At 42.6% G+C, this 27,379-nt stretch overlaps 3 protein-coding genes and 1 long non-coding RNA gene across 8 annotated transcripts in view; 2 read left to right on the top strand and 2 right to left on the bottom strand.

Annotated features, from left to right (window-relative positions):
• Positions 1-1,069, top strand: part of CSTF3 (cleavage stimulation factor subunit 3) — a 46,101-nt gene extending 45,032 nt beyond the window's left edge. The window contains exon 21 of the mRNA XM_021401676.1: positions 387-1,069. Coding sequence (XP_021257351.1) covers positions 387-589 — 203 coding nt within the window. The 3' untranslated portion in view covers positions 590-1,069. The remainder of the gene's footprint in view (positions 1-386) is intronic.
• Positions 1-17,961, bottom strand: part of TCP11L1 (t-complex 11 like 1) — a 24,445-nt gene extending 6,484 nt beyond the window's left edge. Inside the window, exons 1-10 of one of the 5 annotated variants that reach the window (XM_021401677.1) lie at positions 17,387-17,564; positions 14,822-14,984; positions 12,492-12,624; positions 10,179-10,299; positions 9,409-9,629; positions 8,243-8,379; positions 7,616-7,812; positions 5,689-5,870; positions 4,853-5,025; positions 4,531-4,648 (exon numbers count right to left, since the gene is read on the bottom strand). In XM_021401677.1, the coding sequence (XP_021257352.1) occupies positions 4,531-4,648; positions 4,853-5,025; positions 5,689-5,870; positions 7,616-7,812; positions 8,243-8,379; positions 9,409-9,629; positions 10,179-10,299; positions 12,492-12,624; positions 14,822-14,984; positions 17,387-17,410 (1,469 nt within the window). In that variant the 5' untranslated portion in view covers positions 17,411-17,564. Of the gene's footprint in view, positions 1-1,071; positions 4,649-4,852; positions 5,026-5,688; positions 5,871-7,615; positions 7,813-8,242; positions 8,380-9,408; positions 9,630-10,178; positions 10,300-12,491; positions 12,625-14,821; positions 14,985-15,774; positions 17,350-17,386; positions 17,565-17,849 lie in introns of those variants that run through there. The other 4 variants (XM_021401682.1, XM_021401679.1, XM_021401680.1 and 1 more) reach the window with 4 other exon arrangements.
• LOC110401063 lies at positions 17,476-24,908 on the top strand. Its single transcript, XR_002440231.1, has 3 exons — positions 17,476-17,613; positions 23,549-23,633; positions 24,778-24,908. It is a non-coding gene; the product is annotated as an uncharacterized LOC110401063 (long non-coding RNA).
• On the bottom strand, positions 18,885-27,379 carry DEPDC7 (DEP domain containing 7). Its single transcript, XM_021401683.1, has 9 exons — positions 27,224-27,379; positions 24,794-25,181; positions 22,699-22,829; positions 21,672-21,861; positions 20,655-20,869; positions 19,867-20,009; positions 19,553-19,678; positions 19,386-19,464; positions 18,885-19,201 (listed from the first exon to the last, which is right to left on the bottom strand). Exons 1-9 carry the CDS (start codon positions 27,294-27,296, stop codon positions 18,987-18,989), a joined length of 1,560 nt encoding a protein of 519 aa, XP_021257358.1. The 5' UTR covers positions 27,297-27,379; the 3' UTR covers positions 18,885-18,986.

Below are 27,379 nucleotides of genomic sequence, written 5' to 3'. Positions count from 1 at the left end.
TTGCTGTGCATGATTCATGATGAATCCTGAGCTAGGGATACAGTTGCCACAGCAGGCCTTGCTATTTTATTAAGCTTGCAGCTGACCTCAGTACATGAATACGGAGGTCTCAAGCTGACGCAGCAGCATTGACTTCCGAAGTAGTGCTTGCCACATCTCCAAGTTTTAGACTGTTGAGATTTAATTCTTAACATTCGTAGAATGGTGCAAGCAAACGTCTTCTGTTCCCGAAAGCTCCAGAATGGTTCTATCTTGGTATCCCTCTTGGCATGCTTATTAATTTTGATTTCAAAAATACGCCTTTGCAATTGTACTCAGCTTTGCTGAAACCGCTTTCTAATCAGGGACTTTGGTTTCACAAATTTAAACTCTTTCTCTTTCTGAAGCTGTCGATGAAGCTGTACGGATAATTACTGGAGGCCTACCTGAAATAGCTGTGGAAGGCAATGGACCTGTGGAAAACAATGCTATGCTCAATAAGGCGGTCAAGAGATCAAACGAGGATTCTGACGACGATGAGGAGAAAGGTTCAGTAGTTCCCCCTGTACACGACATTTACAGAGCACGACAACAAAAGAGAATCCGGTGAAACAAGTTTGGAGTTCTACTGTGACAAAGACTTGCGTTGAATTTGTCAGTCTCTTAAACGTCACGCATTTAAAAGGGACAGCTGCGAAGAAAAAAATCTTGAAAATGGTTTTGTTACTGTGGTGCCTCTCTCCCATATGGTTCTTGATCCAAAAACACACAGAACAATCTTAGAATGTGCTCTGAACAAAACTAGGTTGTCAAAACCAAAAGCGCAAAATGTCTAACTGCATTTTGTTCAAGGGTGTTCACATCTACCACTTGAAATCTTGTGGGTTTTCAGCAGTTTTATTTTAAAAACTGGATGGCTTATAATTGTGAAGCATTTTTAATTCACATTTTCTGGAAGACAGTTGTTCTCAGTTTGTCCATGTAGTGTCCTGCCTTACCAGTCGTTTTTATTTATGGCAGAATGTATGGAATCTGTTTTGTAGTTGAAAATGGGAAAAAACATTCCTTTAAAATAAAAGGATATCGATAACATCGTGCCTCATTCTATTTTTATTCAAACACAACAAATGACTTTTTAAATATTACTCAGCCACTTGGAAAGCAATGTTACCAAGAATTGAAACCATCGCAGGAAATTGATCAGAGCGTACATACAGGAATTAGCTTTCTTTTCTTTTCAGTTTTTCTAGAGGAAACAGTATACCTTTAATTCCATGACTCTTTAAAGAAGACACCAGCATAAGACAGACTAGTTACAGGTCTGCAATGTTGGCTGGCCAGGAGTACTAGCCACTGCAGTCTGTTCCTGGACACCTGCATTAGTCTTCTACTTAATAATGTACAAAGCTAAATGTCAATATATTAGCTACCGAGGTTAACTGGTTATTTTCAAACAAGCTAACAAAAAAAAGCCATATGAACTTTTGAAGCAGTTACTATGTATACTTCAGATTTTAATTTCTAATTGACTATTCAGCACTGTGCTCTCCTGAGACCGCAAGAACCCCCGTGAAGGACAGGGAATTAAGGTATTCAGACAAGCTGAAGGACGTTCCCACCACCAGCAGTAGAGACAACTGTAGGTCACCGCTCCCGTCTACCAGGCTAGAAAGATGGAACAGCACGTGTATACCCATATAAATACTGACATGGAGGTAAGGTACAGTGGCCTCATCCATCCTAGCATTTTTTTTTTTTGCTTCATCGCTTAATTACATCTGCCTATTGCTTTTTAAGACAATGTGGAGAAACTACTTGACAATGACAATCCTTAAAAAAGGACCTGGAAAAATCACTCGTGTGATTATCATGGGTATTTCTTGCAGCTTCTTGGAGATCTTTTCCTGTTGACAGAACTACAGAAGCTTAAAGACACTGAGGCACTCCAGTTTTACAGTGTGTAACACCCAAAGGCGAGCCCGGAGCCAGCTGTGAGCACTGCACTTCTTCCTACGCTAAGCCCTAGGACAGGCCACCACTGAGAGAAGAGTCAGACTTACTGAGTGGCCCCAGCGAGCAACACGCATGCATGAGCAGCAGCACAACCCATGCTTCGCTGTCACAGCAAGCTGGAGTTGGCAGTCACGGACTGGGAGCACTCACTGCCGAGATCAAGTAAGCACCATTCTGTCTGTTCCTAACTCAGTCCCACTCATTCTGCCATCAGTCACATTCTTTTCAAAAGCTTTTCTAAGCACCGTGCTGTTCCTCCCCACATCCCTGAGACCAGCACGTAACAACGTCCAGCTTGTTCTGTGTTTAATTTGGGGGCCTTTAAAAGCAGCCTCTAGGGAACAGTAGAACGTAAAATAACAGCAGCAATTTCTGAACTTCAGCAACTCTCATTTACAAAAAGGAGAGCAGGTTTTTCTGCTTTGTGTTGTTTTTATAAACTGCAGAAATCATGTTTTGGGTAGCTCCTTTGTTACCCAGACTAGTGAATTAATTTTTTGGTGCTGCAGAGCTAGAGATTGTATTTCAAGGTGGATTCTGCACTAATAACAAAGTGCAGTAAGCAGATGCAGCAACCTTGAAGACTTCTGTAGTATCCTTTGACTGTAGCAAAAAATCCCTCCCCTTTTTGCTGGCTAACCAGCCTATTCCTTTTTGAGTTACCAAAGACATAGGCAAAGACAGGCATCCACGCTATTTGAGTCAACTCAGCCAAGGGAAAAGAATCACTTGTTTCAGCTGTGATCTCTTACTACAGAGTTCTGCTGGCTTTTTTTTTCCCCCTTGGGAAATGCAGGGTTGTAATGAATGAGAAATAAAAACACATTATAGTTGCACAGGCTAATAGAAGAACAAAAGCTCTTGCTTAACCCATCTGCCTCCAAACTCAAAGCAGCTATGTCCCTGCTGACTTTTAGAAGAAAGCATTGACACTGATTCATATTCCAGCGCTTTCTTCTAGATGGGCTGTTACTTAGGTTGACTAGACAATTAATAAAATGAACCTGGATGTCAGCAATAAAAGGGCCGTTTATTCATTTTACATAACTTTTTTTTTTTTTTTTTTTTTTTTAGAGAAGACAACCTTCTGCTTTGGATACAGAGTCTAGTGTTTTGGACGCTTACTGTTTAATTATGAACTTTGTTTTCATAAATTCATCAAACTTTTTATTACTGTAATGCAGCACTGCACTCAATAGCTAGAGGAAAACTTGAACTGCACTTACCTCCTAGCCGAGTTTAAAATTGCAATAAGGCTGTAAGATCATTGAGCTCTTCTGTGAACACACATCTATACAACACGTAACTAATGAAATTCAAGACCTTAAATATTTAAGGTTTCAAGAACACCTCTGTAATGTAAAAAAGAAAAATCTTCTATTGAAAATATTCCTTGTGCATTCAAACTAATATTAAATAATGCACTTCCCACTATCAATAAAATTCACTTACACTTCTGATAGTGCTCTGCACTTGGATATCTTTGAAGACGTGATTGAAAATGCAACCATCTCAAGTTATAGTTTTAAAAAACAAGTAGAAGTTTCGGCCTAAAGTTTAACACGCTTAAAACCCACCTTCTGTAAATGACAAAGATTTACTTCAAAATTACTATTTCACATAAAAAGGAGTAAACTACTAGCAAAAAAAAGGTAAGAAATGCCACTTTTATCAAAACATCTCAGCTCTGCCTTTCTCAAGTCTTTACAGGAGATAAATACAGCTGCAATCTATAAGATTGCCACCTTGTTAAGTACTGTACAAAGCAGAGGACAGTTACCCAATAACCAGAAAATATGCTACAAAAATATATTGTTTTTGTAACATCTGCAGGTAAACAGCAAAAAAACGCTATTAAAATGCAGAAAAATGCTGAACGAAAAACCTAGTAGCCTACCACAAGAGCCATAACGTTACAGTAAAGTGCTGTTTGGCTTTGTTTTTTGCCTGTTAAAGTTTCTCTTACCTAGAGGTTTAGCTTACTTAAGTCTTTAAATTAAGATCTTTTTAAAGCCACATGACCCCTGAAGGGAAGGACCACTGCTAACCTGCTGTGGATGAGTGAAACTAAATTCATGATAAATTAGAATAATAAGCCCTAAAATGAGCCACTTAAAAACAAGGTTTGGTTGTTCAACTTTTCCTATGTAGCACCTGCCTGAAAATCTAAAAATTGCAGCCAGAAATCTACCATGACACTCCCTCACAGAAGTTGCATGCTTACATTAAAAATGTATCTCTCCTTCATCATTTATCTCAGAATCCCTATTGCAATTCATGCGTTTTCCTCATCGGTCAGCACTAGTGATTTAAAAGGAAAATAGTGTTTACATGGAGAGCTGTTTTCCTAGACAAATATTGGTGCAATTTTTCAAAATAGCTGACAAAATTAACACTGCATTGGTACACACAAACTGTGTTCACAATTCTTCTGACTTCCCTACAAGCTGGGGTTCTTCCTTAGTCAGTATTTTGCTAAGAACAGCATCATAGTAAGGACTGAAGACCATTTTGTTGTAGTTGACAAGGCGAACGTACTTGACAGCAATCTCTTCCAGCTCTCTCTGAATAGGGCCTAATCCTCCAGGAACAGTCGGTACCGCTTTCTGGTGACTAGATGCAAGATAATTCTCCAGAAACTTCTGAATTCGAGAATCTGGAAAAATTGGACCAAGAGTTCTGGTTTGTTTTCAGAAGAGACAGTCAGCTAGAAAGATTCTGATCTCATGTAAAACACAGAGGATAGCAAAAACATACTCAAAGTAAATTAAAATAGAAACCATTCATGACGTGCCACCAACAGTTCTATAAATAGAGACATTTGGTCACGTGAAAACAGAGTATTTTCATCAAAGCATACCTATTAGTTTACAGATGGTGTTATCAGGGTTGGCCACTGCTTGGATCTGTCCTTTCAGCACAGTCTCTCTCTCAGCTGTGAACGGTGCAAAGCCATGCTGGGAAAGGCAGCTGTTGACTTCAGCGCACACCTTTTCACCAATGGTAGCCAAAGACTCCTTCAGGTTAAAGGAGCTATGGAACGTGGAGTAGAGCATTACTTAGCCACTGGAGTTGTTTGCTTTATCCCCATCTTTTGAAAATAAAGTATCCAATTACATTTGCCTTATGCTTTCAAATATAACGGAAGGAAAGTAATCCAGATAATGAAAGAATCGTTAAAAAAATACATTTTTAATATATGAAAATCAAGTTGAGATATAACGCAAGGAGATGGGATAGAATTAAAAAGTCTCCATTCTGTGCAATCCATACAAGTATGAGCTGACTTTCTGTCTACAGCCATCTCAGAGTAACGTGAAAAATAACTGTCAACCCACAATGCGTACAGCAACCTCAACGTGTGGGCAGCTAAACTGTGCTGTACTCAGACTTGATGGAGCCCAGCCAAAACTGTGAGCAGGGGTTGCTGCTTGCAGCCACGTGGCTCTAACCTGGTATTGTAAGTGACACGATTTTAAAAAACGAGCATGTACCTATCAAAAAGAACAGAGTGAAAAAAGATTGCTCCGTATCAGTACGGTAAATAAAAACTGTCAGCCTGGGCTAATAAGAAGCCCTCATCACTTCCTCCACCTAACCCACAGTCCAAAGCCAGAGCGAGGCTGAAACTGATTATTTAGTGGGATCATAATGAAACTACAGCTGCCCGTGTGAATAGGGTTACTCGGTACTCACGGAAGATGCATTCCTGTCAGCAGCACCTTGACAATGGTTTTGATTTTCTCGGCAAATCCAGGCACATCGATGAGAGCCGCACCTGCTGCACTGAACGTGACCAAAAGGACGGTCCCAGCCACGAGGAGCTGCTCCAGTTCCAGCTGTATTTCCTGAAAGCGGCTCTGGTCCATGAGCACTGTCTGCAAAGAACGGGAAAGCCAGCACAGAATGAGATCCGTATCACAAAGATAGCTGGCATCTCCATTTCACTTCACCGGCTAAGATAATTCAGGTAGCTCTGAAACTTTAATTCTTTCTCAGTATTTACCAAAAGCAAATGAACAATAAAAAAAAAAGTCATTCTAGACATCTTACGTAAGTAAGACAGCAATCAAAACTGTGTTCTAGGCTGAGAAAAATCCAGCACAGAAGGCTCTGAAGATCAGACCGGTTGATCTCCAGCTGTCCCTTCCAGTCTAAATTATTCTCTGATCTGATCCTATGGATAAAACGTGCATTATGACTACCTCTTCTGTTCTCCAAAACACTTCAGGAGGTTGGAAATACAAACACACACGTTTTAATATGCAATACACAATAGTACGCTATAGATACATTGCAATATTCTGCTTTGTGATACCAAACACTTGAGCCTGTTTGACCACCTCAGTCTCCTCTGACATGCTGACTTACTGACCAGACTCAAACGCTTCGGAGAAAGCCGCAAGAAATTCACTAACGAACCATTACCAAATGGCTTCCTGGGGAAAGGAAGAGCACTGCTGAGGTTACAGCTGTTCACAATGCAGGGGACTTGAGAAAATGAGTGGTGTACGCTCCCACAACTATTACATTAATTCTCAAAAAAAATGAAAAGTTGGAATAGCGCCTGTATTCCAGCCTTCAACTACCACATTTATATTGCAAACAAGTTTTAATCTGTCAGATCTGAACATTCATGTTTTTAAGCAACATTACTAGCTCACTACAATACCTGCTGAACCATTTGAACTGTTATATAACCTCTCAAATGCATGTGAAGGAACACAAAGATGATAAACTTCTCTGCCTTGTCATTTCTATTAACATGTTGAAAAAAGAAAAAAAAGCCCTCCATACAGACAAGAAGCTGTTTATTTTTTTCCCACCATGGGTTCCTGGCCCTTCTGCTCCAAAAAAAAAGACATGTAATCAAAGGAAATACCACATTCTACTGAGTAACAGCCACCTTTAGTTTCTCTCTGACAACGTGAAATTGACACAGTAGCCCCAATTCTAAGGGATGCTGGAAAGATTTTGAACCGAAGATCTAAATTCCACAGAACAGAGAAACAGTTGAGTGATGATAAAGCACCAAAGAACCAGCTTCTGTATCGGAGTTTGGAAACTATAACAGATGCTGGACCAGTCCTCTGAGAAGCAGCTACCAAAACCACAGCTTCCCTACTCCTTGACTAATTGAAACATGTGGTCATTTACTCAAAAACTCCCTTAAACACTTTTGTTTTTTTCCCCACGGTTACTGTATCCCACAAAAGATTATGTTAGCTGCAAACTTGCTAACAAGACCAGTCACAGTCAAATGAGAGCTGAGGGCTGCAGGTGTGAAGGAAGTACAAGCCAGGGCCACACAGTCCAGGAACACCTAGAGTTCTGTCCTGCCTCAGGCAACTTTCATGAATCGATAAGCTATCGGGGGAGACGCAGACACAGAAAAGAGCAACAGCTGCTCAGCAGGCAAATATCAGGAACAAAAGGGAAACAACTGTCTCTTTTTCAGCTAAGTAAGTTTCAATATTGAAAAAGAAATACCAATTAGAAGAGCCACAAGAACTTTCAGTCAAGAGATCGATGTCTTAGTGCTGTAAATTCAGAGTTGCTGTTACATTCCTAGAGCAGAAAAGTAGAACAAACACAGTAATCAATTTGCCTGTTAAATACCTACTTCTGGGAAAGGCCTGTTTATGTGATCCCACTTCAGCAGCTTCAGATAGGCCTGGTTTTGTATGGCAGTGGAGCACAATGCAGAAGCTCCACCAGCAGCACCAGCAGCACCGCTGGGGGGAGGTAACTTTTTATATCTCAGCTTTGCAAGATCGTCTGCTGCTTCTTGCAACCAGTCTGTGACGAGGTCTAAAGAATCTGTAGGAGATAAAAAGTCTCATTAAGGAAATTCCTTTTCTTTCTATCACTAATTTCCAGATAAATCCATTAAGTTACTATTCCTCATTACCCATGATACCAGTTATTGACATGCATTTTATTTACTGCATTAAGCAGAACATCTAAAACCATATTAAAACTGCAAAGCTACAGGAAGTCAGAAGTGAGAAGATGCTAACTACTTACGCCCCTCATCATACTGAAATGAAACTAACTGCCACATACTAAGTGCAGATCTATTGTTTCAGTAGATTTTTCTCAAACCTCAGTTTTGGGGCACAAGCTATCATTTACCATATGAATTATATAAAATTTATTATGAAATCTGATTTATTTCCATGATCTACAAGCAAAAACACACCATTTACTGACAGGTCAGAAGGGAAGAAAGAAAGGAACAAAGTCATACTTGGCTGTTTCTCAAGAAACTCCTGAAACTTCTTTCTTTCATATTCGGCAGACTGCTGCATTAATTTTGGCCGAATACTACTGACAGCGAAGTTTGCCATATCCATTTTCATTAGGTCTAATACAGAGAAAATTGCTCTAAACAAACAAACAGAAAAAGTTATTCAATGCTGCAGAAGTTCAAGAGGTTATATGTACAAGATTTATTGCAGATTGCCTAAGGAAAGAGCAAAAACATGCATGGGAAACATTAACAGGGTGCTTAATCTAAGAGACAGAAAAGAAAGCTTGAGCAAGCATGCACACACATGCATGTGCATCTCCCAAATACAAAATAAAACTTGCTCTCCCAAAGGAAAGTCTCCACAGAATTAGCTTTACTAGCTCTGTAGGTTATATTCCCCAAATTTTACCATAGCTGAATACACAAAAAGATGTCTGAGTTTCCAAGCTTGCATACTATCTGTTGGCAGCCTATACAGCCAACCTCAGTGGGAAGTGAATGATTAGACCCAAGGAAAACAAAACAAAACCCCCTCAACTTCAACGCAACCTACTTCCTGTTGGCAGTGTTTCTGCCAAGTCAAACCTTAACTCTTGGAAGGTTATCAAATCAGAAAACAAGGTTAATAGGATTTCCTCAAACTATCAGGAGCTTGAGCTGTTCAGCTGAGAACACAGTGTCGAAGCAGATACCTCTATGCTCCTAGGTCCAAGGTGTACGCTCCTGGTAGAACTAAAAGCATATTATACTGGGGGAAGAGAGAGCTTAAACTGAGGGGGGAAAGTTAGAACTAGCTAAAGAACAATAATACATATTTCCTATTCCCGCAATTGCTTTTTCTTCCCCTTCTGCTGTTGATATTAAATCCTGATACAAACTGACCGCTCACCTGCTATCTGATAGTTTATACACATCTGGCATTTAGAAAACATCCTTCAGTAATATGCTGGAGCCAGACAAATACAACCCACCCAAGCAGGAAGGGTCTTTGTTGAAAACTTGTGGAGCATTTCTCCCCTTCACACCCACCATCATTTCCCTCTGTAGCTCTTTCATTTCTAGGAAGATTTGCAGTTTGCCCTGATGGAAACTCCCCCCACACCGCACATCTCTAGAATTGTTTAAAGGACTCTCAGTATGACTAATAAGAGCCATTTCAGTACCTGAATAGAGGAACTATTTCACGTATATCTTTCAGTTTCTTAATTTCTTCATCACGAGCTGGAGCACAAAGAGTCCCCATCATTCCAATAACAAATTCTACCAGCTTAGCAATGTCCAGAGCCCCATTCTCTGCCTCCTGTTTTATCAAATCCAGATCAAGAACTTCTGTAATCTGGTTTCTTAATCTTGTATGACCAGGCAATAAAAAAGACAGAAGATTCTGAAACAGAAAGATTTTAACTGTATTAGTTCTCAACGTCAAACACTGCAGGAATCAAAGCAGTTGTGGAACTACTTCTCATTTAAACTAACTGCCATCTAAAAGTGGAATTGCATTTTTCTAAACAAGGCCACAGAGTCATTTGTCAACTGCAGATTCAAATGTCTCACCTCATTCTTTGTGACATGAAGTCACTAAGTGGTAAGTGCTTTGTAGTACTGATCATACTTCAGATGATTGTGCTTGGCTTTCCCAACCCAATGTTGGGGCATCTCAGTGATTCCATAACCAGCGTGACTGTCACAACGTGGAGGAAGCTTGGAATTATGAAACCCATCTTTACTCATTTTACATACTTTCCCATTTGTTTGTACATTCAAATTGCTCTCCTTGTGTTACACAACTTACTTATGTGCAGAGAAAATGAGACAGTAATGAAAAAGATTAAGAGCCTCCTTTATGAACAACCGAACTTCCACTCCTTTTGCCCGTTCCCATCAACACACATATACAAATTCAATAATTTACTTCGGTAGCATATGACCTTACCTCTTTAATTTCTCCCAATAGTTTAATTGCGTGGTCATATGTCGGTGGATCTTCCTTCAGCTGAGCTTCCAGGCAATCCCAGAAAGCTTTGTGCACAATCTCTCTTACTTTTTTTTCCAAGCTGTGGGTAAATGTGACCAGTTAAAAATAACTCTATTTGTCTCTGCACCACCATGTGCAGATACCTGCAGCTCCCTGCAGCTCCTGAAGTACAGCATGAAATAATGCAAAGATAATGTAAAAATGATTGCTTGAGGATTGACACAGAAGAAAACTATCATTTTGTCACTTAGTCAAGATAAACTAGACACAGGAGTTGGCATGGCTCATACCCTAATGCACGGTTACACACAAGCAAAGAAGGCTACCAATTAAAATCCTTGAAAGTACCTCTGAAGTACACTCTGGAATTAAAAAAAAGAAAGATAAAAATTATACCTCATCTTCAAAAGAACAGTATTGACATTCCTTTGAAAAGCCTCACTAAGTAAATATACTTTGACTAAGTAAAATTCATTCAGGAAACATAACAGAAATGAAGCAACTTCCCGACATGAAAGCTTTTGCACTACAACACACAAATATGGTGATTACTCTGAGCTAAAGGCTCGGTTCAGTTTGTATAAACGATAAACGAATTCCATCTGCTTTCTCCTCAAACCACTTCTCTACACGTATATTCAAGCTGTGGGAGACTCCAAACTATACATAAACACAACAAAGCAATTAATCTAAGAAAGATTCCAGAGTGCCTCGTCAGCCAAAACCTCCGCTAAACAGAGGGATCTTGTACTAGGAGCAGTCCTGGCAGATCGCTAAGCCCAGGCACTCTTGGTAAGATGATCTCTGCAATATATCTGTTTCTTTGATCAGGCGAAGAGGTGAAAATCTGACACTGTGGTGAACAACTGCAGCCACTGTTCAGAATCTGTGAGCAGACGCAACCAAATTACTGCAGTACGGGGTTGCTTCTCTCCGCCTTGCCCTCTTTTTTTTAAGAGGGGTGGAGAGAAGAATGCATGGAACGAAGAACATTTGCTTAAAATCCTCCTCTCCTGAAAAACGTGGAGATAAATTTCACAATACTGAGGCATACCAGAAAAGTTATGCCCATCTCTGCCTGTTTTCAAGTGAGAAGACCATAAGGAACAAGGAACAAAAGCAGACACTGAATTGAAAAACACTGTACTAACTGTGGCATTTTACACAAAGCATTTATCGTTAGCCATCAAGTACAAGCAGAAGACACCTGATGGAAATTCCCCCAGAAGATGCTGAGACAGAAGACAAAAGAACGAGGAGCTCTGCATGCCTTAGGTATGCCTTCCAAGTACCTCCTTCAGACACAGATCTTCACAGCACAGAGAGAGGTCCCAGCTCGTGGGACCACGTGTCAGTTACACACAACCTGCATGAAACCTGACAACCAAGGACTGGACAATAGTGCCTGGGTCTGTGTGACAGACAAAGCACACGCTGAAAGATGGTGCTGAGAACACAGATCAAATCAGTGCCTGAGCTTGAAAATGTCAAAGTTTCTCAAAAGCAGAGTAGCTAGGACACCCGCAGACAATGCTGGTTCCAGTGTGGATCAAGTGTCCCCCACTTCCACAAATTAACCCAGGAAACACACTGTAAGACACATCTCTCTTTGTGTGGAGAAAAACCAACGAAAAAAAAAAACGGAACAGAAGATGAAGCAGCTGTCAATAGGACTGGATTTGCTGCACTGGGCAGTCTGTGACCAGACATCAAAGCCACTTCTGTTCTCCTTCTCTTAGTGGGGGATAGAACTACTGCAGGTCAGATAGAGGAGGAAAGACTTCGGACTTCAAAGAAATAAGGACTACTCTAATAAAATATAGGAGTCTCTTGAAAAATAATAATAATAATAATAATCCCTGAAGAAACAGACATGAGATTTTTAAAAAGCTAAAATAATCAGAGTTGCATTTTATTCCCACCAGCAGTGAAAGCTTCAGTGATGCTAAGAGCACTACCTGCACCTGCAACTAGACTTGCATATTCAAAAGTCTGCAGCCTCAGGCTCCTGGGACAAGGGGACTGGCAGAAACCATACTGCAGTTCACATAAAACAAGCCCCAGCAATTACTGCAAGAGTTTCACCTTTCACATGCACACATTTCTGAGGAAACAGAACTGCATGCTTCTCTTCTTACGCTTCTTCCTAAGCCTTCCCTAGCAGGCAGTGTCAGGCAGAACTAGCTGGAGCCTTTACTTGATCCACTAGAGTAATTCTGAAGTTATACAAATGAGAATATATTTCATACATCTATTTGGTAACAGTCTTACCTGTGTTCTGGTAACTCAGCTGGTTTGATCTGGAAGTCTCCATTAACAACAATTTCATGTGCTAGTGCCATGTTGGTTACTCCCTTGGCTGTTTCCATTAACTCTTCTACTGACACAGGCCGAGGAGGGCTAGCTGCAACACACATTAAACTGTCAGACAATTATAAAAAAAAATCTGTGGAGAAGACTCTGCTGATAACAACCACCTGAAGAAACAAACAAAAAGCCTACTCTCCCCCAAAATATTTCTTTAGAATTGCTTAACTGCATCTTTCTCTGTACCGTAGGAAGAGATCATAAAAAGACTAGCATTGTCACTGCAATATTCCTCTAACTATTGTGTAGACGTTGCCATCTCAATTTCATGTTTTTCAAGGAAGTGACTTCACTTCTAAACCAGCCAGCGAACAAGGCACCACTGACAGTAAGCAATAATTATTCCCACTACTTTCAATGTAACCGGCACTTCTCCAGATTCTTCTTTTCCCCAAGAGGTCACCATCCAAGTGATAAAAGATGTCAAGGCCTAGCCCCAACAAACGATTTCTTCCTATGGCAGACACTGGGACTGATAAGGATGGACAAGCAGCTTCAAACTGGGCCCTGAAGGACACAGGTGAGCAGAAGGAAGCATAACAACTGAAAAAACCAAGCCAGCTTCCATGAGGCAGGAGACAAAGGAAGTGACCAACTCTAGAATAGCCTGGAAAGTCAAAGAGAGACAGTGGCACTGACGAAGGAGAAGGCTAAATTGTTGGTGTCCTTGGGTGAGGCAGGCAAGAACAGCGAGGTTCATCTCTGCTCCTCCAGAGAACACCTAGCTGAGCAGGAGGAGGGAAACGCCTCTACAGAATTGCCACAGTGGACTGCTTCCTCTCTCTGTAATTCATTCACTTCAACTGCGGTACAGGCACAGGAGCAATGTATTCATTCCCAACATGAAAGAAACCAGCCAGGCTGAGTTTACTGAGATGTTTTAGAAAAACTAGCATGACTGCCTCATTTGATAATCCAGTTTGACTAGACTTAAACTAATAACGTAGAAAAGGTCCTTTAAAACTAACTGTCCTTCACCTGTCTGCCTTTCAAAGCTGTTCCAAGTACATACAGCATAGTTCCAAGAATACATGCAGCGTTCTAATTTTTCATCACCATCTCACTCTTTTCATGCAGCACTCTCAAACCCAGATCTCCTTCTGCCTGGAGGTATATTTTGCACAGTGACCCTGGGAACACAGCAAGGATTCATATCCAGAGAAGAACCAGCAGCACAGCAAGCTTAAAGCTGAATGAGCGCACTCCTGTCCAGCTGCCAAATGAATTCACTCAGTAGACGCACTCAACGCTAAGAGACTCTTTCATTTATCAAAGAACGCTCTTACATCATGTTACTTCATTCTCATATTATATCTGCTCCCTTCCAAGAGAGAAGAGCTTGAGACCAATGACTTTTGTGCAGTACAATGGAGGGCAAGACAGGGCAATGCATTTTACTTTCATGTGTCCACAGTCTTCCTCCATAAAGTACATCTCCTACATGCAACATGACACTAAGAAAAACATAAAACTCAGGTAATAATGAACACTATTGCAATAAAAAATAATGCAACAAATAAAATGTTAAATCCTGAGACTCTCCTGACAGAAATCCGGGGCTAGCTGTAAGCAGTTCTGTCTCTTTGATCTCAATCTCTGGAACCAAAAAACTTCCCCTTCATTTTCTCTATAGATTTGCCAGAAGTAATTAGAGATCTTGCATCCAGCTCCTGATGTTAAAAGCAGAATGACAAAGAAAAATATGCCCTAGGAATAAACACAGAGCACAACAGTCCTGGAATCTCCTTGTCAGCAGAAGTGGTATTAGGATTAAAAATACAACTTTCCACCTGCGTTTGGCTGGAGAAGAGGGGAAGAAAATAACAGGGTGTGATTTTGTTAATGACAGCCTTCCCTGCCCTCCAGCAGAAATAGAAGCTGCAACAATCCAGAAGGTCTGTCTGATAATGCAAACAGCAGCATCATTTTGGCTACAATATATTGGAGTAGGGCTTACCCTTTCTGTGAATGCAGACACAAAAAAGGACTAAGACACACATGGCTCAGAACAGCGTGGTTATTGTGAACAATTAAGTGCTAAAACAAAATGGGGGAAAAGTGTGTGTTAAAAGCAGCTTCAAAGAAAATGGTCAGGAGCTGTGCAATATTTAATTGCAAAACAGTCAAACTTACACAGAATACTATAAAACCCCATTATCGCCTCCACTGCAGAAAACACAGAATTATACTACTTTTTTTTTTTTTTTTTTTAAATAAAAGGCAGTTTTGCTTACACTTTGGTGTATCATCTCTGTATGAACCTGGAACACTCTGCCGTATTCTTTTCCTGACAGACTGCTCCGAGTTGTCCACGTTCTCTTGATCGTCCTCCGAAGCACTCAACTTTTCTTCGCTTGAAGGCGCCTTGTGGGGATTCTGAGACATTTTCACTTGTTTCTTTTCAGAAAAAGAAAAAAGTTGAAAAGGGGAATGAATAAGTATTTTATAACATGGCTGAGTGAGAAAACATCTCCAGCTCTCTTGACTGAGAAAAAATTGAGAATAAAAGAAATGCTATGAGGAATTATTATGAATGACATGAGAAATTATATGATGTCATTCCCATAATGGCAGGGGACCTGGACTAAATGACTCACTTCCCATCTCACACAGAAAGAGATGCTTTCAACACAGCTATCGTTTACTTGATTTGTATTCCAAGCGAGGTCTGAAAAATCAGAAACTCTTCCCTTGCCTTACCTGTTGCATAAAAGATGTGATAGAAAAATATACTGGATGAGCAGTGAAAAACACTTTCTCAGAAGTATTACAAACATCTTTTTCAACAAGATTATGCCAAATGAGGTATTTCCCCATCATATAGTGACAGTAAAGCATTCTGAGCACAACATCCTCCTGAACTGTGATCTGTTCCAACCGATCGGAATTTAAACGCCCTCACTCCACGCCACCCAAATGAATTAAGAAGCTGAAAAAGGGCTGGAGACAAATATCAAACCATTCTCACGCAATTTCATTCCATGCAAAAAAAAAAAAAAAAGAAACCACGAAGATAGTAAATAACAGAGTAACAGTAATTAAAACGCAGGCATACTAGATGGTAAATAATGTTTATATTACATCACAAGTACTTGCAGCGTACTCAACGATGCACTGAAAAACTGAACATCAGGAAAGCATGTTATCTTCACTTGGTTTATAGTCAGAAATAATTTGCATGTCTTACCACCGAAAACTCAGTATTATACAGGAGGCTACCATTCCGACTTCGATTTTAGGAAAGCTGTTAGACAGCATTTGAGCTCTCTGAAGTAGAAAGTCAGGAAAAGTCTTACAAAAAAAAAAAAACAAAAAAGGAAACTGCTGGGAAAACACCACCTTCCTCTGTCACCTACTCCTACTCCTGCAGCAACCACCACTTTCCAAATATGAAAGAAACATGCTCTCAACAAGAGATGCAGCTTCCAGAGGCACCTTACAGCTATAAGAAGAAAAACACTTAGCAGTGTCAAAGACTACATCAAAGAGGACACAACATAAGCAAGCAACCACGAAGGAATATGAAACACACAGACTTTTTTCTCTGTACAACAGCCGTACATCAGTGCTTCAATTGAGCGCAGCAATGTGATTCTACAAGACAGCCAGAAGACTTGGCATTTAAAAAATGTTTTCCTTCTACAGCAGTGACTCAGGATCATCATCTGGCTAGGTGCACAAGATACACAGCAACACTTGTCTACAGTGACGCATGATTTTTATTTTAGACAAGAAAGCAGAGCACAAAAAGCATGAGATAAATCTACACAGGAAAACTAAGGCACTAGAGCAAGTATTGTTAGACCCACATATTAGTGCCCACCTCTGGCTCACACACACAGGCAATGATGTCCCAGGTCTGAGCTCTTGTTCCTCTCTGCACTCACGTGCACAGACTATCTCAGGCAGCATGGGACAGCCTCAGTGAACGCAGAGCTGTAGTCCCATCGCCGCCCTTTAACTAAAGCAGAGCGAGCTTCCAGCTGGGTGCAGCACGAGGCATCCAAACCAGCACACAGGTACGAAACCAGTGGGAAACCAGCAAAGCACAGCACAAGCAGAGCTGAATCTCCAGCCTAGAGAACAGAAGGTCTGCTACCGCCAACACTCCAGCAGCAAGAGGGTGGGATCTGGCAATAAGGAAGCCATCACAGGAAGAGAGAATAGCAACAGCTAAAACAGAAAATTTCAGATGCGACAGGTGAAACAGACGAGGGAAAAGCTAGAATAAAAGCATTATCATAGAGATTTCCAGTTTCATTCAGCTAGACTCAGTTACTCTTCCTGCTCTCTCCCACAAAGCATCCTCCTGAAATGAAGATGGGAAGCACGGCGATGACTCAACTCAGACCTACTTAGCTCTTCAACACAGATAACGCTTGACAGCACTGCACAACCTCTCCCTGCGCTTTATCCTTGCAATCCTCCACGAGATACAGAAATACTGTAACGCCACTTGCTGACAAGATGGGAAGCAGCTGCGAGCGAAGGGAGCTGCTCAGGGCTCCACAGGTGACTGGCAGGCCATGGTGATGACCAGTCTCCTGACTGCCAGCCCTGCCCACCAGGCCATCGCTTTTACCGTGCAGACTACACTTTACATCGTGCTTTCCAGTCCCAAAGCCAACGGTTTTATTTAGATCGCAAGAAACAACAACCAACCAACCAAACAAACCCAAGCCCTATTCCAGTTGTGGAAAGCAAGCAGGAGAACCCCTCAGCAGCAGGCCATGGGCAGGCGCTGAGCTCAGCAGGCCCACTTGTTGGCTCAGCTGCTCAGTTTGCAGCAGTCTATCTACCGTTTTCCGCTGGACTGCTGCCATTGTTCGCCTCAGCGCTTCCAGAACAAACCCTCTTTGCACGGCGTAAATAAATAAGGCCGACAATTGCCTCTTCCAGAAACGCGACCATCGTCTTTCATCTCACAGAAACACCTCCCCGAACGCGGCCCGCTTCTCAGCAGCTTCCTCTAACAACAGCCGGAGCGCAATGGAAAGCCGGAGGCACAAACCGACACCTCCAGCAGGTACCTATCTCCCCGCGCTCCTCCAGCAGCCCGCCCCGCCCGCAGGCGGCACGCGGCCCAGGCAGCGCTCCGCCCGCAGGCGAGGCCCCGCAGCAGCGCTCGCACCGCGGCCCAGCGCGGCCCGCGGCCCCGGCCCGGCGCCGTCCCAACCCCCGTGCTCGGGGCCGCGTTTTCCCGCCCGACTCGGCACCCCCCGGCCCCGCACCGCACCCTCCGCCGCCGCCCAGCCGCCTTACCGGCGCACAGCGAGCCCGCCGCACCGCCGCCACAGCGCAGGGGCGGGCCGGGCCTCCGGCAGCCGCTCGCCCTACGGCCGCGGCCCGCCCCGCGCCGGCAGCCCCGTGCCCCGCCCCGCGCGCTGTGCTGGCGGCCGCTCCCGCCGCGAGCCCGCAGGTGCGCTTTGCCGCCGGCCTGCGCTGCTGAGGAGCGGGCCGGGTCTAGGGCCACGCGGGCATGGAACTGGGCACGGGGTAGTGAACAATTCGTGCCTTCCCTCAACAGCGACTAATGCTGTTTTTATCCAGCCCAAACATCACTCTACTCGAGTCTAAAGCAGATCTCTGATGACACTGTGTGTTCTCCCACTTGCAAACTAGGCCTAGGTAAAACACTTCATCATAAGTACATGGCCAAGGCCTCTCAGTCATTCCAACTCCTTTCTAATTACCACAGGTAGCATCAAGAAGGACATGAGAGCAAGGCACTGCAGGGAGGAAGATGCTAGCCAGCAAAGTTATGGCTGTGTCTAGTGGAGCCAAACTGATTAAAAATCCAGAGTATTCTTTTTGCCCAGAGAAGTCAACAGGGTACAGAGTAGGATTCGGGTTTGGGAAAGAAGTCAGTCCTCTTCGCTCGCACTTCCTCAGTATGGTGCCATTTTAGCCTAAAACACCATAGTGATTTGTCATATACATAGTACAGTATAGTGAGATGTCAACCTTGAAGAACAGCTGGGAAAATAAGCAGAAGGAGTTACTTCAGCTCTGTCCTTTACGCAGTAGGTCAAAGATAAGCACAAGGTGGAGTTAGCTACAAGGCCAGTAAAGGGGAGCAGGGGACGTTACAGTTTGCTCTCAGGACACGAAGAGATCTCGTCCCTGGAAAGGTGTTTCCCATTTTAATACTTCAAAAGAAGTAGTCAGTACTATGGGCTTTAAGCAATGAGAAGAATAAAGAAGTGTTTGGGCCCTACAGCAACTAAGAATGAGCAAAGAAACTATGAAGTACAGTCCAAAGCTGGGTATCACTGGCCAAATAAATAATAGCATAAATTCCGTTTGTTTCATAAAATAATTTTATTAGATACATGAATACAAATGATTTACAAATATATTAGTGTTTTCAATACTGCAATATACAAAGTAGTTTAAAAGTCACACACACATATTATGAACTCTGTCTCCAAAATACTGCATAAAAATACTTGGATTACTACTGTGGAACTGACCTAGCAGTCTCTTTTTCTCTTTGTCAGAGAGCTTTGAATCTTCATCAATAGCTTTCAGCAGAGATAATAGCTCATCTTTTGTGGTCTTCTCCGTAGTCAAACGATACTCTTTTTCATCAAGCTTTTGGCAAAACGTATAGCCTAGAAGGAAACATGAAGCATTTAGATGACTAACACCACAGCTGACCACCTTCCAGATTGTACAGACCCACCTTCTTTAAGAAGGAAGTTGGTCTAGTCATTGTTACAGCAAGTAGTTTTACCTCATCCCAGTCCCTTTCACTTAGCTTCTGTGTGCGTGATAAGAAGTTCAGTTTACACTCACCTGTTATCTTACTAGGATCTTGGCCTTCCTGCAAAGCCACTAGTTTATTGCTGACCATTTTATGCAACGTTCCTGGGATCTTGAATAGAGCAGAGAAACAGCAGGTTAGAAAAGGCAATTCTGCACAAGCATAGGAGATAAAGATCTGGTCATTGTCTAGCTCTTACCTTTAACACATCTTTTTGGTGGTCCACGAGGAACAAGATCAGAAGGTCAGTTTTCCCTCTGGATAAGGATTTATTGTTGATAATAGCTTTAGAGAACGTTCTTTTCACAACCATCCTGTTGTCACTCTGAAGAATAACATGAAAGAAATGGGAAGGCTAGTTCTCCTGGTCATTAAAGGAGGGCAGGGCATCCTCTTTGCTCTTCTAGATTAATTACTTCTCCTGCAGTCACATGCGTGTTTTCTGACCTATCTCTGGAATATCTAGATTTCAGTAAATGTAAAGCAACATATCAATTAAGTATGCACATTTACCTCCTTCTGTAGTTTGAGCTCAGAATTATGGGCAGCAACCGCCATGAAATACAGTAATCTTCTGAACTCCTCCCTGATTTGGCTGTCTAGAAGTTTCAAATAGAGTTGAATAGCTTCTAGAGATTGTTCCATCTTCCCATTCACTGGAGGAAAATAAAGGTACATATAAAAATAAATATGGCAATAGATAAAACACCTCAACTGGACACTGGAGAGTTCACCTCTCTAAACAGAAGAGAATGAAAAATTCATTCTCACCAAGTTCTCTCAAGCTAACGATAGCTGTTTGCACACAATCTAGAGAACAGCCCACCCCCAAACTTTTAGCCCAATATTTAAGTTGGTGCACTTGTAGTTGAGCTCAATTACATTTCGAATTGCATTCATCGTGGCTGAAATACTGAAAAAGGAAAAGTGTTCTGTGAGGCGAGCAATGTCACATTATAGAAATAAATGATCTCCCAAGAAATATGGAGAATATCCTAGATAAATGGGCAAGGGTGATGAATTAATTGCAAACCATTTTGTAAATCTTTTCTAAGTTTTGAATTAATTGGCTGAAATAGAAATTTTAGAAGTATCTATTGAAAATTGGACTCACCTTTTCTTTACTGTCGACAGTAAGAACGGAATATAAGTGCAAAATATTCCCACCAACCTAGAACATTTTCTTTACGACCAGATTAAAAAACTCTGCAGAAATCAAGCTTTAAGCTTGGCTGACATTCTAAACTCCCAGCTTGTTAGTACCCACCTCACATAAACTCAGCAAGTCAATTTTTACTCACCTAGTAGTTCTGCAATTCCTGAATGAATTTCAGGTGCGTGGCTCAACAGCGGCTCCTTCTTCTGGCCATAGTATCTACCAATATTTTCAAACAGCAGTAGTTTCCATGTGTCAGCTTTATCCAGTTGATCAGGCAGGTTCCTGCTAATATCTACCACCATATGATCGGGAAGATATTCTAAGCAATCTATTGCTGATGAGAGCCATTCATCTGTTCTGGAAGACAAAGTGGTTTAACTCTGTAGTATTACTTACTGGTGCCTTCCAGAGGTAGTTGTGCTCTGTCACAGAAGTGAGTAGACCAGTTTCTCAGTCGGTGGGCACTACATGTGTAGGTACTTGATTACATTACAACTCGGCACAAACAACACTTCTCCTGACCCATTCACATCTCAGCCACACGTCCCTTCATTTAGCTGGGCAGGTTACTAATTACTCATCTTGATTCAATGATAACATCCATCAGCAGTTAAATCTAAAGTTAGTGACGTCCTCTACTGTTATAGACAAGGACAAAATTACTGCTAGATAAACAGAAACCTGAGCCTTGATCTGATTCCAATTGGCAAGGTTTTTCAGCCTGTACTTTTAAATGTATTTATACGGTTTCAGGATCAGCTTTCTTTCACTATTTTAAAAAGGCTAAAATGTTAAACCATCCTCTCACTCATCCTGATTTTTGTTTTATAATTTTTAAAAAGGAGAAGCCTTCTATATGATAGCAAAATACCGCTTTTTCCCTCCTCAGTACATTAAACATGTCTCCCCTCTCAATACTATCCAATCCTATCACAGTCTTCAAAAACTCTTCCAGTGTGCAGCAGAAATTGCTTTCAATTCAGAGTTCAGCAACTGCTCTTTACTATCGAATCCAGTTTAACAGATAGGGAAGCGTGCCTCTTGGCATCCTTTCTACAGTACTGCAAACTATTACATTTCTACTTAAGATGGACTGTGATTTACATTTGTATGCATCTTTGAAAAACTGTTTGTTCCGGGAGGTGAGAAACTCACTTACTGTGAGTCACTGAAAGCCTTGAGTATCTCTCTGTCCAAGTAGTTGCTTGTGATGACAAATCCAGGGTCCTTCTTTGGTTGTGGAAGCTGAGGCTTGACTGCCTGGTGCTCAAGTAAGGAGTCAAGGAGCGGAAGGTCTACAAGCTGCAGCAGACGAGCAATTGTTTGTTCTCGCCATACCTCATTAATAACTGGAAAGGGTGGAATACACAAAACACACAGATTAAGCGAGCACGATAAAGATTAGGAAAATGGCAACTCCCCTCCCTCCCACCAACCCAAATGTAAGAGACTTGTTTTTTCTGCTACCGTAAGTCTGTTCTGGTAAAGTGTATCCCTTATCACTTCTAAGTGCATTTTATCAGTGCTAAAGGAAAGAATTAGCCATTTGTTTAGTTAACTGCAAGTATAGGGGAACCACTCTTTGGATAAGTCTGAAGTGCTTTACATTCTTTGCACCCTAACTTGCATGCAGTCTTTGTTCTAGATAATGGATAACAGTGTAGCAGTGACGCTCTAACCTTATCACAGCTTCCACAACTATGACTTCACTCCAGTTTGAGTGTTTGTATGATGCCTCAGCATGTTTAGCCAAACGGAAAAAAGCCACACTAGTATATAGTTCAGTCTGCAAAGATGTGAATTGTCAGGAACAGTTCCCTACAGTACTGGAGGTGAGCAGATGCACTGCTCAAAGGCTAGGAGAGAGTTTTGAACTACTGGCAGCAATTAAATCAGGCATGGATATACTGCAGGTGGTTATTCCTAAATCCAGTTAGGCTCTACATAGTTGTGCATTCTTCTCCACAAAGTTCAACAACAATTAATTTTAACCACACCATATGGGTCCAGTCTCATAAAAATAAAGTTCAAAGCAAGCCTGCAACACATATAATTTGTCTTGGTTATGAAATGGCGTTCAGAACACTGTGAGAATCAGTTCAACTCCATCCCCATTCTGGCCTTCCAGTCCTACACTTATAAGCTTACTCATGTGACAGAAGAAAGTGAGGTATTTGTTGGCTTACCTCGACGAGACAAACTTTCTGAGATATTTACTTGAGGGGTATTTGCAGGCTTTAAACTTAGGTTTTCCCAGAGATCCTCCAAGCTTTCTGCTTTGACAGGTGTAGTGTTAAACAGCATGTTCTTCTGATGTCTGAGAAGAAAAATCACATACGTATATTCTTATCCATGTGTATGAGTAACTGAACAAAACATGCTTAGATATGAATAACCATCTGAGATTAAATATTTAAGTCTCTCCCCAACACACAGGCACTTTCACTGTTCCAGCAAGTAATATCTTACGAAAAAAAACTACACGCAACAGTTGCACAGAAGTATATAGTTCCTCTCTTAGAGCTCATCAGAGATTGCATTAGCAAGCTACTTCAGTTACCACAGAGCACATACAGGTTAGGAATGGAAAACTATATGAAAGTAACACACACAATATCTCGCCCACTCCCCCAGAAGAAGTCTAAAGTTTTAAAACATCATTCGTAACAGTGAAACAAGATGAAAAGCTAAGAGCTGTTCTTGGAAAAATTAGAAGGTGACTGCTCCTTAGCAACACTTGTCCTGAAGCTAGGCAGCTAGTTTAGCTGATGCCATCAGCTAACAGAAGGTTTCGGAGACCCGTTCCCTATTTCTGGGTGTCAGCTGGTTTTCCTCATAACTCACTTCATATGCTATCAAATAGAAAAACAAAGCCACGAAGTTTCTATTCCTCTAAGTATATTTAATTTCAGTTCGTATAGCTTCTTTGTTTTAGGGCACTACAGAAGTCCTTTTGATGTCAATTATTCTTGCTATTTAAGTAACAAGCCATACATGTCAATAGATCTGTTTTTTTTTTCCTCCATTTCTGCAAAGAAGAACGCAGTCAACCTGTGCCCAGGAAAACACCTTCATTCTACATAAACAAAGTGAATCATCTTGCTTCACAACAACCTGTCAGGTATGGTCCAAGTCTTGCTTAAAGATACATTGTGATCCATCCATTTTGAATTTTGCACAGTTGTAGTGGTTTATTTCTCTAGAATCCTCTTATGTACATACATACCACACACAGAATTGGGACAGTTTCCTTTAGCACAGAACAAGAGCTAGTTCTGAGGAAGTGTGGGAGGGAGAGCAGGACAGAGAAACTAACTGTTCTTAATCTCTGCTTCTAGAATTTTCTGTCAGTTGGGTTGACACACTTGAGTTGTTTTATGTTTGCTCCTCTCAAACACAACAGTCATGCTTGCTTTGGGTTTTTTTTGGCCAAGTCAATATCATTTGTGACTTTAAAGTTTATTTTATCAGAACTAATGCAATAACTGCCTGAGGATAAGTCCTTGGAAGAACATCAGAATACACGCAGAGATTAACATTTGACACAAAAACTATCAGAGGCAAGTTATTTGGCCAAGTGTTACCTACATGGCAGTATGCTCTGTTTTAGAAGGGTTTAGCTAGATCAAGGGTTTTCTTGACCCACTCCTGAAGAGGCAGTGAAACAAGCCCGTGCCATTACGCTTCCCTCTGGCTCTGCAATGGCATGCAATAACATAACAGCATTGTAGCCTGCTACTTAGCCTAGGAACAAGTCACATGCACACAAAGAAACTGCTGAAAACATTGCAGAAAGTTAAATTTGAAGTCTGCTTAAGCTAAGACAATGAAAGCAGCAAGCAGTTTTAGCCCTTTTTTCTTTAAAAGCTGGATTGATGAGTGGCTTAAGCCACAGCTAGGCAAGCAGCGCCCAAGGTTTTCTCATGTGTACAGCCTATTTGATGCACCTGAATGCCAGCTGGTCACACTTGTTTAGATCCCAATAGATAAGCATCTGCAAGGCACTCAACTTCCACGCACTCCCCTTTCCCTGAAGGGGATGTGGAACAGACAAAAAACAAGTAACCGTGCAAGCTGAACTTCATATTCATATTCAATAGGTAGGAATATTTTTCCTACCTATCTTCTGCCACAAACACCCATGAGTAGTTACTTCCCCCACCTCCGCACCCAGGTCCTAAAATTACGCTGTCCCTTTTGTTTCCCTCTCCCCCACAAAAAAATAACACAGCATTTCCCTATCGTAAGATTTCTTATCTCCACAGTCCATCATGTACCAACCTTTGTGGTGTACACTGCTGGTAATCTTTATCAAGATCAGCTTGGCTTGAGACGTTTGTGAATCTGTAGAGGCTACTGCTACTGTCCTCGAACACAGAGCGTTTGTCTTTTCCGAAAACCCTCCTTGAAACAGCTTCAAATACTTTGTAGTCCATTAGTGCTTGACACACTCGTACTATTTTAGCGCGGGAAATATCAACATCCCCAAAATACTTGTTCTGTAGAAGATGGGCAAACACAACATCCACTGCATCTGAACCAATAAAACAGTCATGATAGCACTTCAGGTTCTGACGACGCTTTTTCACTTCCACTTGAGTCTGAAGTGCGTTGATAATGCTGCTCCAGACATACGTTGCTCCAAATGGTTTCTGGGCCAAGCTAAAGCCTAATGATACAAGAACAGAAAAAGTACAAAGATTGAACTTGTGCTGCAATTAGAAGAGAGCTGTCCCTTCTGTGGCTACTGGATTTCATGAAACTTGTAGGGATTTCAGAAGCTTGAGGCTTCTAGTTTGGCTTGCACTGAAACAGACTACAACAAAGCGTTAAATACTTGAGCATTACCCTTAGCAAGTCTGCCTGCGTTGTACCAACATATCTCACTGGGTTGCCCTCATTACAGTAGCCTGCGGTGCAGCTCTGTATCTAGCAGCTTTCACTTTCTCAGCGTGCCATTCCATAACACTACTTACTGCGTGCTCCCTCCATTACCCAGCACTGACACTTGTGGAACGTACACCTGAGCACACTTGTACCCCAAAACCAAGAACTAACCCTACTTGTTCGCAGCTCCCCAGTTTCCTCTAGTAACAGAGAGGAAGAGTATGCACCAGTGAAGGTGAAGAGGGAAGCAGGGATGAAGAGACAGGAGAACCTTGTGTCCTACAAGACTGTGCATACACACAAGGTACTTAGTGACACACTAACAAGACCAAAAATCCATGAGACATCATTCATCGGACACTAATCCCACAGAAGAGACTCCTACCACCATGGCTCCAACTGAGATTCATGCTTTGTGTACTCAAAGCCATGTCCTTGAGCCAACCAGCCTTCCCTCCCCTAATAAAACCACTGAACTATTACTCATTTACTAACCTCAGGTTCAGAACATCGTGCTAGCAACGGTGCGAACAGAGGCTACAGCCAGCCTTGGCAAGGACTTAAGACAGAGCATGCTTGCACAGTTTGCAGGTGGCACCTAGCTGCAAAGAGCTGCAGCCACTGGAGAGGCTAGAATTAGAATACACGTTTCTCAGAAATCAGATGAGCAATTGACAAAGAGAGCAAAACAAGTGGAAGAGACAAATGCTGAAGCACAAAATAAGGAATGAAGAGTTGGCAGCCATCCTACAGAAAGCCATCTGGGGTTATGACAGACCTCAAACCTAATGAATTAACAGTGTGATGCAGTGTTTAAAGAGAAAAAAAACGCCACACAACTTGTTCTGGAACATATTAGCATGAACATTTTCCACAAAGATACAGGAGGTATTTTTTCTGTTCAGTCTGAAGAGGCAATAGTCAGAGAACTGCATTCCATTTGGGGCACCAGGGTTTCCAGCTGGTCTGCGTCTGCCAGGGAGCCCAGGAATTAGCAGATTGGGAGGAGAGAGGGGAACGGTAATGACTTAAAGGAGAAAAAAGCAGGACACATAACAGCACAAAACCCAGTCACATTACACAGGACATCAACAATTGTCTTCAGAGCGAGTATGAAATGGACACCTGTTTTCTGAAGATGTGTGTAGAAGAAAGCTTTTTAATACACGGCATTGACCCAGCCTAGGTAGAAGCATTCTGGAACATCCACTTTCCACTTCACCTAGACCGAAGGAACAGAACGGAACGCAGCAGTTCCTTCCCGCCCTACTTTCCGACACCTTAAGAGCCAGCTTGGAACGAAAAAACTCCACGAAACAACCACCAGCGCTTCCAAACAGCAACACTGCTTTTACTTGCTAAAACGACTATCAGCGCACGCTACCTGCAGTAGGTCTGCTGTTAAGCGCTGCTTCACCACCTCCACCGCCCAGCCCCGGCGCTCCCGGGCAGGAAGCGGCGCAAGGGCAGCGGTAAGTGCGAAGGGAACCCGGCGTTTACACAGCTCCGGTGCTCGGGAACGGGCCGAGCGCGCCAGCCGCCCCACCGCCAGAGCCCTGACGCGGGACTCCGGGCGGAAACACCTCCCTCGGCCGGCGGGGACAGCAGCCAACTTTTGAACTTCGGCGGAGCGGGGAAAGACGCCGGCGCCGAGCTGCGGGCAGGCAACGGGCGGGCGCAGCCCCGAGCCGCCTCGCCTCAGCTCAGCTCTCTCCCCGCACTTCAGTTCCCCTCAGCGCCGCTCACCTCAGCGCCGACCCCGCTCAGCCACCTCCCGCCCCACTACGGCCACCGTCCCGCTCCGCTCCGCTCCCCGCCCCGTACCCGGCGGCCTGACGGCGGGGCTGCACACCGCGCTCAGGTTCAACGCCGCCGCCTTCTCCCGCACCGTAGCCATCCCCGGCGACAACCGCTCCGCACAGCGCCCCGCCGCGCGCCGCCCGCAGGAGGTATCCCGCCGGGGGGCGGGGCCGCCGCGCC

The sequence above is a fragment of the Numida meleagris genome, chromosome 6 (assembly GCF_002078875.1).
Source record: "Numida meleagris isolate 19003 breed g44 Domestic line chromosome 6, NumMel1.0, whole genome shotgun sequence".
Taxonomy (NCBI): Eukaryota; Metazoa; Chordata; class Aves; order Galliformes; family Numididae; genus Numida; species Numida meleagris.
The sequence above is the reverse complement of the archived record's forward strand: the minus strand, read 5'-3'. Positions and strand labels throughout refer to the sequence as shown.

Coding starts and splice junctions, on each gene's coding strand:
- DEPDC7 (XM_021401683.1), bottom strand. CDS start 27,296: ATGGCTACGGTGCGGGAGAAGGCGGCGGCGTTGAACCTGAGCGCGGTG. Junction 19,679..19,866: donor AGCTCAAACTACAGAAGGAG/GTAAATGTGCAT, acceptor GTTATTCTTCAG/AGTGACAACAGGATGGTTGT. Junction 19,202..19,385: donor AGATCCTAGTAAGATAACAG/GTGAGTGTAAAC, acceptor GTTTCCTTCTAG/GCTATACGTTTTGCCAAAAG.